This window comes from Microtus oregoni, unplaced genomic scaffold, assembly GCF_018167655.1.
Source record: "Microtus oregoni isolate MIOR12 unplaced genomic scaffold, Mior012 000077F_ref0000221, whole genome shotgun sequence".
NCBI lineage: Eukaryota > Metazoa > Chordata > Mammalia > Rodentia > Cricetidae > Microtus > Microtus oregoni.
Window position 1 is genome coordinate 6,647,126 of NW_024544029.1, and position 13,756 is coordinate 6,660,881.

The 13,756-nt window shown below is 48.0% G+C and overlaps 1 protein-coding gene across 4 annotated transcripts in view; it reads right to left on the reverse strand.

Moving 5' to 3' along the window:
* The window catches only part of Slc11a2 (solute carrier family 11 member 2), a 33,222-nt gene extending 19,669 nt beyond the window's left edge, over positions 1–13,553 (reverse strand). For 2 of the 4 annotated variants that reach the window (XM_041642576.1, XM_041642578.1), the window contains exons 1-5: positions 13,489–13,553; positions 4,563–4,634; positions 2,914–3,062; positions 2,263–2,388; positions 432–551 (exon numbers count right to left, since the gene is read on the reverse strand). In XM_041642576.1, coding sequence (XP_041498510.1) covers positions 432–551; positions 2,263–2,388; positions 2,914–3,062; positions 4,563–4,596 — 429 coding nt within the window. In that variant the 5' untranslated portion in view covers positions 4,597–4,634; positions 13,489–13,553. The other 2 variants (XM_041642577.1, XM_041642579.1) reach the window with 2 other exon arrangements.
* Between the last annotated feature and the right edge of the window lie 203 nt (positions 13,554–13,756).

Sequence of the window (13,756 nt, forward strand, 5' to 3'; positions counted from 1 at the left end):
AGCCAATCCACAGGACCTACCACATATACTTTGTAAAAAACATATTTTTCAAAGTGATGGTGACATCAAACAAAATAAGGGGAACCTGGTTAATACTTACTCATGCCGCATTTCCCTAAGGAAACCTGTGTGTGCCTGTAATTCTAGGACCTCTGGAGAGGTTGAAACACAAGGCCATCCTTGGCTAAATATAGAGATCAATGTTAGCCTTGGCTACATGAGCCTGTCTCAAAAGAACAACAACAAAGGGAGCCCCATGTTAGATTCTGAAGGAGGACACAGGCTGACAGCAGAGGAGGCATTAGGATCCCCTTGGTACTTCTAGTTTCAGGGACACTGACCCCAACTCCTCCTCTGGCTCAATCCAGAGTGGGGCCAGTACATAATACCAGACACACAGATTCCTGCACCGTAACAGACAAGCCACTCACCTTGGGATACTGACGGTGACACACTTCAGCAAGATGCAAGCCGGTAACCACTCCAAGTCTAGCTGCAAGACGCTGGAGCAGCAGTCCCACAATGGTAGCCAACAGAAGCACCCAGAGCAACTGAGAAGAACAACATCCGCCAACATCATTAGACAACCAAAGGGATTTTTTTTGCTAACGGGAAACAGTTCGTCAAAGCAGGGGGATGGGTCCACACTCTGCATCAGCTTCTACACGTGACCCACTAGGTCTAGCATATTTCTGATCCTCAGTTTCCCATCTTTTGCTTTTCCTAAGGATATTATGTGGATAAAACAAGAGTCCACACCAGGCAGTGGTGGCTTAAGCATTTTAGAGGCAGAGGCAGGCAGATCTCTGTGAATTCAAGGCCAGCCTGGTCTACAATGTGAGTTCCAGAACAGTTAAGATTGTTATTCAGAGAAACCCTGTCTCAGAAATCCAAAACTCAAAACAAAAACAAATAAAAAACAAAAGACCATATAGTAAGGACTTTTCACGAAGTGTCAGTGCCGATGAAGACCTGTGCATGCTGGAACAATGAGAGGCACTGGGGTTTGAACCAGAATAGCCATGGGCTCCTAACTTTGAATACAGTTGGTGGAACTGTTTGGAGGAATCAGAAAGCGTGGTCTTGGTGGAGGTGTGTCACGGGGCAGTTTTGAGGCTCCAAAAGCTTCCTGCCATTCCCAGTGTCCTTTCTGCTTCCTATTTGGGGACCAAGATGTGCTCTCAGCTGTCCCCCACACCTCTGTTCTACCATTATGAACTGTAAATGCTCTGAAACTGTAAGCCCTATTAAAGTTGTTTTGTTCTGTAGCTTTGGAGCCTGTCCTGGAACTAGCTCTGTAGACCAGGCTGGCCTCGAACTCAGAGATCCACCTGCCTCTGCCTCCCGAGTGCTGGGATTAAAGGCGTGCACCACCACCGCCCAGCATTCTAAGTTGGCTTGACATAGTCTTTCATTAGAGTATTAGAAAAGTAACTAAGACAGGAGGTTGGACACCAAGCCCCAGACTCCTCTGCCTAGTTTTCATGTAACATTTCACCCCTAAAACTTGACAGACAGCCTGTTTATCAGAAGCCACACCAATAATACAGCACACCTATTTACGCTTAGCCAAAAGGCCAAGAAGACATTGGCATGAATAAAACCCATGGTAAAAACTCCACAACAACCCAAGAAATCCTTCTTACTGTACTACATCCCTTACTCAGAGAGAAGCTGCTCACACAAAAACGACCACATCATAAGCAATCACATGAACTCACAAGAGCACCAGGTGCCAACACAGAAGTATAGCACACATGACAGCTAACTGTACATGGTCAGGAGTTAGCAACATCTTACATTTGCTTTCATTTCTCTCAACTGAGAACAGCTCCACCGTGAACTGTGTGTGTGCAGAGGATGGGGTGCATGTTAACCTTTCTGCAGTAGATCTCCACATAGCCTGGGGTAGTAAATTATAAAACAGACTGTTATGTCTGGGCTGGGCATGACAGCATATACCTTTAGCTCTAGCATTTTGAAGCCAGAGGCCAGCCTGGTCACATAATGAGTTCCAGGACAGCGATGTAAATAAGTAAAATAGAAAAAGAACCTACACATAAGTAGACATGCACAGTTCAAACCTATGTTGTTCAAGGGTCAACTCTACCTGAAGGCTACTCAACATGATCAAGAAAAAGTCGTAAGAGTGTAACAAGGGCTCAAAGACAGGGACAGCATGGCAAGGCCCCATAGTCCATCCTCAGCATTGCAAAAATAACAATAACAACAATAATGAAAACTTATAAACTGGATGCTCACCTTAAATCCAGCCACTGCCCCAGACTGCAAATCAGATTCGATGTTTCCTGGATCTAGGTAGGCAATGCTCATAAGAAAGCCAGGCCCCGTGAACGCCCAGAGTTTACGAAAGCTAAAACAGGAGTACTGTAAACGAGAGAGGAAAGGCAGCCTGAGTGTCTCCGCTACTCTGTCACCTGTCAAGGGATAGCACCAGCTGCAGGGGCTCAGGGCACGCAGTGCACACGCCCACGTGTCACATCAAGCTCATCTACTTTTTACCAACAAGGTGGCTGTTTCTCTCAGTGACAGCCCTTCCTTTACCAGCTCCCCATCAGCAGCTCGTGCTACATTAAGTAACATGACACCATGACACCGTTGGACTCCCCCACTACCCACACAGGGGCATTAAATAGCATGGCACCCTTAGGCTCCCCCACTACCCACACAGGAGCAGAGGCACAGCTGAAAAGGGAAGCCACAATATCCATCCTTCCATAAGCTACAAAGTTCGCACTAGCACCTTTCCCACAGAGGCCATTTATCCTGATGATGTCAGAGACTGGCTGCCAAAATAAGACCTCAGGTTGTTGAGCTAGAGGTGGCTGGCAGACCTGTCCCTCCAAGGCTTTCCCCAGGACACAGGGTCCTCTGCAAGGAACCATCACTAACCTCCTCTTCAGGAATGGGGATCTTCTCGTCAAAGTAGGTGGTGAAGGGCTCCTCAGAGTCCCCAGTGGACTGAGGGAGGGAGGAGTTACTATAGGCAGGATTGATGGCGCTGAGGCTGGCAGAGTCTCCATGGTCTCCAGAAGCGCCATCTGCGTTAACATGACCACATCCACTAATGAGCACTCTCGGTAATGCTAACCCTTGTCTGCATATGCTCCCCCATCACTGAGAACAGTTTTAGACCCGCACACACACGACACCAGCCTAGACACAAGGGCTGGTCTTAGACTGGTCTGGAGCCCAGACTGGTTTGTGCCAAGGATGACTCTGAACTTGATTCTTTTGCACCCACCTCCCAAGTGCTGGGATTACAGCCACATACCTGGTTTTAAACATGCATGCTAGGCAAGCACTCTACAAACAAGTTACATCCCCAGCCCAATAAATTAAATATCTTTACAGGGTAATATGTGTACCAGCCTGCAACCCTAACTCTTGGAAGCCAAGAAGAGTTCAAAAGCCTCCAAAAGCTCTCAGCCTTGGATCAGTTGAACATGATATTTTATAGTCCTTTGAGAATTTCACACCGTGCATTTTGATTAGAGTCCTTCCTGTCCCTACTTACCCTACCTCCTCTCAGATCCACGCTGTCTCCTCCCTGGGTCGGTCTTAACACTAATCACTGGACTTCCTCTACACCTCTACACCCACCTAATAATGGTTCTCTAAGGACAATGACATGCTTGAAAGGCTAAATCAAAAGGGATACAAGTCCGAGCTCAGTCTGGGCTTCAATTTAACAAGACTTTGTCTTAAAGCCAACAAAGCAACTCATACCTATGACTCAATATTGACAAACTAGCCCCATGAAAATTCAGAATCCTAATTTTAAAAGAAAATAAGTTAGGCACTAGGACGTCCTCCCATCCCGTTATCCAGCAGGACTCACTCTAAGGATCATTCTACATTCTACATTCCACAGCTCTATCAGTCTCACACAACAGAAGAGAGGACTGGAAAACCCACCCGACACTAAGAGGATGTGGCAAAGCAGAAGTCTGGGAAGTCTGACTAAGGCCTCTCTGCGTAGGACTGAAGGGCTGGTGGTCACGGGTGCTAGCGCCCTTGTGACAGCAGGGCTCATAGAAGCCTGAAAGCAGTGTTTTCCTGAAGTCTGCACTTTAATCTTAAATCCAAGTGGGGGAGGCCTAGCAGAAAATGGCTAGTTCACCAAGAGCTTCCAAAGTCCACGGAGCTGCTAGCATCACGAGGCTTTCTCCTCTTTCTCATAAACCCTACAACCCACTAAAATATCAGAGCTCTGGTTTTCTAGGGTGCTGGGCCCCACCATCTTTACTAAGCAGAACGGAGTGGGTAGTCTAGAGGAGGAGCTCAGGTGCTCTGCTCCACACGCATAGGAAACACTGCAGATAGAGGGAACACATTGGAGGTCATCGCCAAGTCTGGGAATGACACTGTCCTTGCAAGCATTACTGTTCTAGAAACCAAACTACCTGGTCACAACTCAGCTGGCAATTAGAAATAAGATATGAGGAAGAATCCTATGGTCATAAATTAATTTCATTCATAGCTGTCTTATCTAGGAAAGCCCAATCCCATGCAGACTATGGCACAAAGATATAAGTTACCGTCTGGCATCTTTTCTTCAGGATCCAACACCATGGTAGATACCTGAGTATCTGTGTTCTTAGAATAGGATTCTATAAGAGAAAAGAAAGGTAAAAAATCAGAACAAAACTAACGCCTTTTGTCACCATATAGCTGTACCCTTGTATGAAAGGAACAATCCTCTCCTCAATCAGCTGACCCTGAAAATAACTACAGGTTTCAAAACAGGATTAAGAAACAGTAACAAAAACAATAAAAGATGAGGCCAGGAAGAGGCTGGGAGCTAGCCTCTTGGTTCTCACGGGTTCCAAGCTCATGTGGGACCCTGTTTATGCACAGCAGATGAACCTGCCAACAAATATGTCTGGTTATTGTTATTGTTGTTTCAGTTTTTTGAGGCAGGGTTTCTCTGTGCAGCCCTGGATGTCCTGGAACTCCTTAATAGACCAGGCTGGCCTTGAACTCACAAAAATCCACCTGCCTCTGCTGGGATTAAAAGTGTGCACCACCACACCCAGCTCCCAACAAATCTGTCTTCATACACACTAGCCACTAGCAGGCTGCCAATCAACAAGTCTTTGCTTCAATATTAGCCCAAATTAACCCAAAATAGCCTCAATATTAACCAAAATATCTAACACCGGAATAATCTCCAAAATTCACAACTTTTAAAAGAACAGAAAGCAGCCTGGTTTGTAGTAACAAAATTTGGAAAATAGAGGCAGGATAGGGAAATCAACATCAGCCATGTGACCAAAAAAGGGAATAAAAATCTGGCCTATCTCACAATTTAAACTCATGATTCAGTTTTCTGGACGGGTGTGGAAGTGCCTCTCAAGTGGATGACCACTATTTCCTGAGGGAAAACTAAAGAAAGTTCCAGTCTCGCTCTCAAAATTGGGAGAAGCTAGTCACCTACAGGCTAACTTGCCCTGGGATCTGCAAGAATGCTGAGGTACCAGCAGGACTGGGCCCCATCTGTGGGAAGCAGTGTTTCTCTGGGCACCAATGGCATATCAGGGTGCAGTTGGGGACTGGGGGAGCATTAGCAAGCTGACACGGTGGTCTATCCACAGCACACTGTCGACTTGGCCTCACTACAAAGGCTGAACTTTTTTTTTACATTTATTTATTTTTTTCAGGGAGCCGGGGAGACATGGGTATCATATAACTCACAGGAGTTGGCTCCCTTCTTCCACTGTGTGGGTCCCTGGATGGAGCCATCTCTCACCTCTAAAAAGGCTGAACTTCTCAATTCTGAACCTCCTTACTATGGACTTGTCTCAGTTGATCGTAAACATACAGCGAGAAAGTTATCGCTAATACTGCTCCCAGGAACCCTCAAAGTGCTCACCTGCTGAGAGGGGGAGGGAGCCCCCCCCCAAAAAAAACCATTTTTTCTCCTCTATCTCAACAGCCCTCCACCTTATTTTCTGGATATTCTTTATATATTAACATGTTCTGCCTTATTGAATTCCATCATCTAGACCCAAAAGGGAGCTCTGGGTGTCACCTGTCTTCTGGGTATAAGCACACCGTCCCTGGCTAATTGAAGAAGCACCATCTCTCCTTCACAGTTACCAGGGGCAAGCATTTTTCTGCAACAGACAACTAGCCCCGTCTAGCCCATAGACCCCCACTACCACTCATCAATCCAGCCTCTTCCACCCACTTATAGTGGCCTCATCTGAGGCTTGTCACACATCTGACCATTCTGCTGGGCTCCAGTCACAGCCATGGCTTGGTGGGTAGCCTTTTAACTTTGTCATTCTATGTGAATAAGGCAAGACACCCAGTTATCCTACCCACAGGAAATGAGAAATTACACATCAGGTCAGCCACTGGACTCTCATAAGAAAAGGAACTTGGGCCACAAGAAACCATCAAACTTCATGCAGTGCTTCTGGAAGCTTTGGGTCACGTGACACGAGCAGTCCTTCCATAGTCTCTGTTTAGTTCTGAGAAGTGCCACACAGGATGACTAAATCAGATTGTTTCTGTAATGAGAGCTGATATCCTGTTTAAGAATATTCAGTATGCTGAGCGATGATAATGCACGCCTTTAATTCCAGCACTCAGGAGGCAGAGACAGGTGGATCTCTGTGAGTTCAAGGCCAGCCTGGTCTACAAGAGCTAGTTCCAGGACAGGCTCCAAAGCTACAGAGAAACCCTGTCTCGAAAACAATAAAATAAAATGAAATAAAACTTGTCAGCTAGGCAGTGGTGGTGTACTTTAATCCCGGCACTCAGGAGGCAGAGACAGAGACAGGCAAATCTCTGAATTCAAGGCCAACCTGGTCTATGAAGTTCCAGGACAGCCAGGGCTGTTATACAGAGAAACCCTGTAGAAAAGAAAAACAAGAAAAGGGGAGGGGAGGGAAGGGGGAGAGGAGACAGACAGACAGACAGAAAGGTAAGAGCGAGAGCAAGGGAGGGAGGGAAGAAGAAAGGAAGAAAAGGTGGCTGGCTGAGGGCTGGCGAGCTGGCTCAGCTAATGAAGGTGCTGGCCACCAAGGCTACCTGAATTCCATCCTCAGGACCCACATGGTAGATAGTAGGAAAACAGAATTGACTCCTACAAGTTTCCACGTTCTCGTTCTCTCGTTCTCTCTCTCTCTCTCTCTCTCTCTCTCACACACACACACACACACACAAATAATGTTGCTTAAGGAAAGAAAGAAAGGCAGTTGGGAGCAGGTTTGGTGATTCACAGCTATAATCCTAGTACTTTGAAAGTGGAGGAGGCAGGAAGATCATGAGTTCAAAACCAGCCTCAGCTACACAGCAAACTCTAAACTCTAGGCCAGAAAGTACAGAAGTGAGAGAGAAAGAAGCAGTAGCAAAGCAAAAAGTGGGTCAAAAGGAAGTAAGTTCTGAGCTCACTTCTATCTTTGTTGGCAATAAAAAGGCTTCTCCAGGTACTTGTAATATTGTTATATGTAGTTGGGAGGCTCAAACCCAGGTGCTCCAGCAACATACATCGCCAGGCCCGACTTACTTTTCTCAAAATGTAAAGCTTCTATAGATTGTCAGAGTCTTTCAGACAGCCACTCACTGGGGACATTCTGCGAAAACTATCTATAGAAGTTGAAAGCGGATAATCAGCTCTGTGCTGTCTAGAGTGGCAGGCACTGACAGCCTAAAGCTTAACTTACTCCTCCTCTGTCTTAGTGTCCATATAATGACTCAAATTGTGAAATGATGATTTTCCCCTCAAATACAAGGAAGAGAAGTCCTCTTTCAAGAGAGCCATTTCCTAACTCTAACTCTGGGGTAAGCGGCCATCCACAGAGTACCCCCAGCATCCGCTGTTTAGCACTAGCCTATCTTCTCAGGTGTGAACATTCACTCCCTGTATTCTCCTGCAATTCTTCTGCCGCTTTAATAAGAAGATTGATTACCTTAAAAATCACACGGTGATGCACGCCTTTGCTCTCTGCACTCGGCAGGCAGAGGCAGGTGGATCCCTGTGAGTTCAAGGTCAGCCTGGTCTACAGAGTGAGTTTCTGGACAGACAGACTCCAAAGCTGCACAGAGAAACCCTATCTTGAAAAGAAAAAAAAAAGGAAGAAAGACAGGAAGGAAGGAAGGAAGGAAGGAAGGAAGGAGAAAAAAGAAAAGAAAAAATCACGCACTATCAGGTGTAGTGGTGAAAGCCTGTAATCCCAGAATTCAGAACTCAGGAAGCAGGGGCAGAGAGATGAGGTTTAAAGCCAGCCTGGTCTACCTAGCAAGTTCCAGCCCAGACAGGGGCCACATAGTAACATCCTAGCTTAAGGAAACAAAATAACAGGGCTGAAGAGAGAGCGCAGCACTCACTGCTCTTCCAGAGAACCTGAGTTCAATTCCCAGCACCCACACAGTAGCTTACAACTGTCTGTAACTCCAAGTCCAGGGGACCCAACACCCTCAAACAGACATACATGCAGGAAAAACACCAACTCACTTAAAATAAATCATTAAAAAAGAAACAAAATAAAGTATAAAATACTAAATACATGGGCAACTGTAACAAGCAATTTTTTTCTTATATTGAAAAAGGGCTTGCATTTAAAACAATGGCTTCTTATATTTGCCTAATAGGAGGTAAAGGCATTCATTCTTCGTCATTTCATTAATTTTAAGGTATAGAGAAGAAAGTTTTTATCACCCACTGCCCCCATACTGGGGGTGTTTCTATACAGTCTAAATCTCCCCACTTCCCAAAACTCTTTTTTCCTTCCTGCCTTCCACTTCAATAAAATCAAAGATCAGGAACTAGAATGTACATACAAGCAACCTGTAAGGAAGAACCAGATGCCATAAGGAGTGCCTCGGGTAAAGGGCACAGCCACACCTCTCCTGGATCCTTTTGACACCAGTCAGCTCCACAGACACACTCGGAGTGTAAAAACCTTCGTGTGTGTGTGTGTGTGTGTGTGTGTGTGTGTGTGTGATGGTAGTGAGCATGTGTGCACCTGTGGAGGTCAGGGGACAAGTGCAGGATCAGGGTCAGTTCTAGTTCTCCTTTGAGGGCTTTGGAGATCCAACAGCCTGGCAGCACTCTCTGGCTCTCAAGTACTCAGAAGAGAATATGGACCTGCCACCACAGAATTTGGAGGCTGAGGCAGGTGAGTCACAAGTTCAAGGCCAACTTGAAGCTGCTTAGAAAGGAGGGTAGGACCAACACAAGAAAACAGAGACTCCAATTTTTTTTCAAGACTGGATTTCACTGTAGCTATAGAGCCTGTCCTGGATCTAATCTAGCTCTTGTAAACCAGGCTGGCCTTGAACTCACAGAGATCCTCCAGCCTCTGCCTCCCAAAGGCGTGCGCCACCAGCACCCAGCAAGACTCCAAATCTTGCTAGGCAGTGGTGGCACACAGAGAGCGAGTTCTAGGGCAGCCAGGGCTACACAAAGAAACCCTGTCTTGAAAAAACAAAAACAAGCAATAACAAAAAATGACCTTAAAACTATAATCCACCTACCTACTGGGGTTCTATATAATGCCTTTAATTCCACACCACACACCTAGCTCATAGAGTACAAATAGTGCTCCCATTACACAAAGCTACTATACTGGACCAGAGCTGGCTCTCTGTGACACAACGGTCACTGAGACACTGGCTGAGACAGTCACTTTATTAACTTTGAATGCCACGGTAATCATCTCCCACCTATCTTACCCAAGAACTATAATTCCAACTCAACAAACACCCAGCATGCTGCCTCTTACCCGAGTTTGACTCTTCAGTTCTCTCTTTGAATTGACAGAAAAACCTAAAGGGGGTGGGAAGGTTTGGGGGAGCCTCACACAGCCTTCAATCCCAGCACTGAGCACTCGAGGGGGACAGAGGCAGCTCTGTGAGCTCCAGACCAGTGGGGCCTACGTAGGGAGTGCCAGGAGAGCCAGGACAAATAGACTCTGTCTCAAACAGACAAACTTTGGAAAGCAAGAAAAGGAAAACCTAGCATGACGACTGAGGCGTGCTTCTAACTCCAGCTTTCAGAATGCAAAGCAGGAGGCTAAGAGCTCCAGGCCAGTCTGGGAGAAGTTTCAAGCCAGACTAGGCTTAGACAGCCAGATCCTATCTGGAAACACACACACACAGAGTCAAGAAGGGAGGGAAGGAGAGGAGGGAGGAGAAGAGAAGGGAGGAGAGTAAGATCTGGGGAGAGGACCACAGCTGATAAGGAAACTGCCTGCTTGGGTGTCAAAGAAGATAAGAACAGGGGAAAAAATGTGGGCCAGCTGTCAAGTACTGATCTATTAGGCAAAAGTATCATTTATCAACCATGACTTTAGAAATATGGCCTGAGGCTGGAGAGATGGCTTGGGGGGTTAAGAGCACTCTCTGCTCTTCCAGAAGACCCGACTTCCATTCCTAGCACCTACATCATTTGGCTTAACTGTCTGTAACTCCAGTTCCTGGACCTGACACCTCTAGCCTTGGTAGGCATCTGCACACACGAGCACGTGCAGGCATGGGCACGTAAACATGGAGGCATGCGCAAACACACTCATACACCCCCACACACAGATAATTAAAAATAAAATAAATCCTTTAAGAAAAAAAAAGGATAGTAGGAGGGCAGGCCGGGTGCACACTCGTGGGTAGGAGGGCAGGCCGGGTGCACACTCGTGGGTAGGAGGGCAGGCCGGGTGCACACTCGTGGGTAGGAGGGCAGGCCGGGTGCACACTCGTGGGTAGGAGGGCAGGCCGGGTGCACACTCGTGGGTAGGAGGGCAGGCCGGGTGCACACTCGTGGGTAGGAGGGCAGGCCGGGTGCACACTCGTGGGTAGGAGGGCAGGCGGGTGCACACCCGTGGGTAGGAGGGCAGGCAGGTGCACACTCATAAAAACTAATTTTTTCCTCTGTTGGCAGGGCTCACCATCCTGATTGCCTACTGGAGCACAAACGGTTTACTGTGCCCTGCTCTGCCTTGTCCTTTGTTCCTCCAGCTAGGCCAGGGTAAGCTTCCTCCAAACTTCCTTCTAACCTCAGCTTTACAGCAGGGTTTCCAGAAGGGGGGGGGGGGTCTGGCCACCTGGCCTGACACTTCATCCTGTGCCCATCAAAGGCCCTTGCTTCGTGAAGAAAATAAGAAATTTAACAAAAGAAATCTACCTTTCGTCACCCAAAAACTGTTTGCCCAAGACTTTTTTGTGACTTACTTATACAATTTTTCTCCAGAAAACCTGAAGAATGCTTTTCATTAGACCACAGCCAACCCATTTTACCCTAACAGGTATTACCGTCAACATTTACCTTCTTTTCTTAAAAGAAAAGTTATGTGTCAAAGTCATACAAACATAGTAAAAGATTCCTCATCCTGGGATGCTTCCTTCTGCTCTTTGGAACCTGATAAAGTTTTAATAATTAACTTGTGGCCTTCTCCTCTCATTATGTATGAATGTGAGCACTTTTCGACCTAAAGAAGTATTAAACTGTTTTAATACAGATGAGCAAGTGAGCATATGCCACCTGCCACTGCTGCACATGGAGCAGGCTTTGTGAGCCCCCATGTGGGTGCTGGGAATTGAACTCGGGTCCTCTGGAAGAGCAGCCAGGGCTGTTAACCTCTGAGCCATCTCTCCAGCCCATGGAGCATGCTTTGTAAGCAGTACTTTTCCTTAAACAGAGTTTCTCATTTAGCAATTGGTTCCTAGCAGTGTTGCTGAGTAAGGAACAGCAGCTTCCTCTGAACTTCTGGGGTCTCCCAACTAAAGGGAATTAAGAGGGATTTTAAGGCTCATACAAATAAGTACTTGCATAGCAGAAAATGAAGGCATCAGACAAAACAGCACCTAACCAGGCTCTTGGCTGCAAAGACAGACAGAAAAAAAGATCCTACTTTGTGGATACAATTTTCTCTGAGTCACAGCTGAACCAAAGCCTCCTGCCAGCTCTGCTGTAACCCGAGGAACCACCGCTTTCCTCAGAGGAGAATCTCAGAGTCACATGCAGCTTCCCTGTTCCTCAACAAGAGGTGCTGCCAGGGTGTTCAGAAATTCCCCTTCTGAGTCCCACAGGCCTTCCGGAAACACGCGAAACCACGTGAGCAGCAGTCCCAGCCTTTTAGGTGTGTGTCCAAAATAAACTCAATTCAAGCAAGACTGATAATACATATCTAATAAAAAGACACCAGTGAAATCTCATAGGCTACATTTACTAACACAGCTACTGCAAAAATAGCCTAAAACGTTATTTTCCACGTTCATTTCATAAACTAAGCAGAAGCCAAGCGTGAGTGGTAAATGCTTGTGACTGATCTCAGCACAGAGGCAGAAGGATCACTGCAAGTTGGAGGCCGACTTGATCAAGTTCTAGACCAGTTAGAGATATATAGTAAGCTCCAGTCTCAGAAAGAAAAGACAAGGATTAAGAAGAAACTGTTAGCACAGCGCCTGTCTTCACCCGTAATTAACTGCACTTTCAGACTAATAATATGGCTAGGAAGCACTGGCCTGGGGAAGCTCTGGCAACAGCCCAAGGGATTCCAAGCAGAGACTCCTGAGAAGGTCAAAGCCAGGTAACTGCAGGCACGAGCAGGCAGTAATAAAAACACCTGGTGGCAGGGGACTGGCCTAAGCACTTTGCTTTACATGTATTAACTAATGTAACGCCGACAACCTGTAAGGTCCTGCCGTCACCCCACGGAAAGTGGTGGGACAGAAGAAAGCCTAAGCCAAGAAGTGATGGAGATGCCACGGTGGACAAGGTGGGCAGCTTCCTGTGGTTTCCCCACGGGCCACACGGAAGCTCCTAGAAGCCCACCGGCCCTGGCCAGCTCTCCCTCCGTATGTTTGCTTTCGATGCCTTGAATCCCATCGTTGAAAAGCAAAGAACAACGGAGGTTCTCTGTATTACACAGCGGAAACTCAACCTGTGTCCTGAGGATGCCCTTCCAAATAGTCTGACCAGAGAACCGACATGGACAAAGAATCTAAAGGAGCAATATCAAACAAGCGAGCTTTCAAAGTACCGGGCCTAGGAAACCGCTGAGAAGGGGAGCATCCATCGCGCGCGACGTGTCCCGAATGAGGCCTGGAAAGCGCAGGGACCCTGGCAGCCCTCAACCCCGAGGCCTGAGGCCTTCGTGCCAACAGCGCAGCACCGGCGGCCGCTGGGCTGACTTGGTGCTGAGCTGCGGGAGGCCGCGGGCAGACAGATCCCCGGGCTCCGGGAGGAAACTGCGTCACGGATCTCCCCCTCCGCGTCGCGCCGGGTCTGCGCACCCCTGACCCGGGACGCCTCCCGTCGGGCCAGCCCGGGGAGGGGCGGTGGGCTGGTTGTCCCAGGTCGCGGGGAAAGGCCGAGGCCCGTGACCAGCAGCGCCTGTGCCGACCCCGGGGCTCCCGCGTCCCCTCGGAATACGAACTGTCCGCCGGCCGTGCCCTCGCCCGCCCACCTGCACAAAGCGGAACGCCGTAACCCCTGACCCCGCCAGCACCTCGGCTTACCGGCTCGGCCAACACCTGACACGCCGCGCCGGCGACTCCATATCCCAGAAGTCAGCAACTAGCTGGTCAACCTCCTGCCCTCCCGCGATTGGCCGGCAGGACGGGAGTCCCACTTCCTGATTGGCTGGACTCCTGCAGCCGAGGCACAGCGTGGCGGGCGGACCGGGCGCGAAGGCTCCGCCCGCCCATGCTGGATCTGGGGGCGGGGCCTAGTTGGGGCGGGTCCGAGTCGGAGGCGTGGCCCGCTCCAGCCCTGGAGTTCAAACAC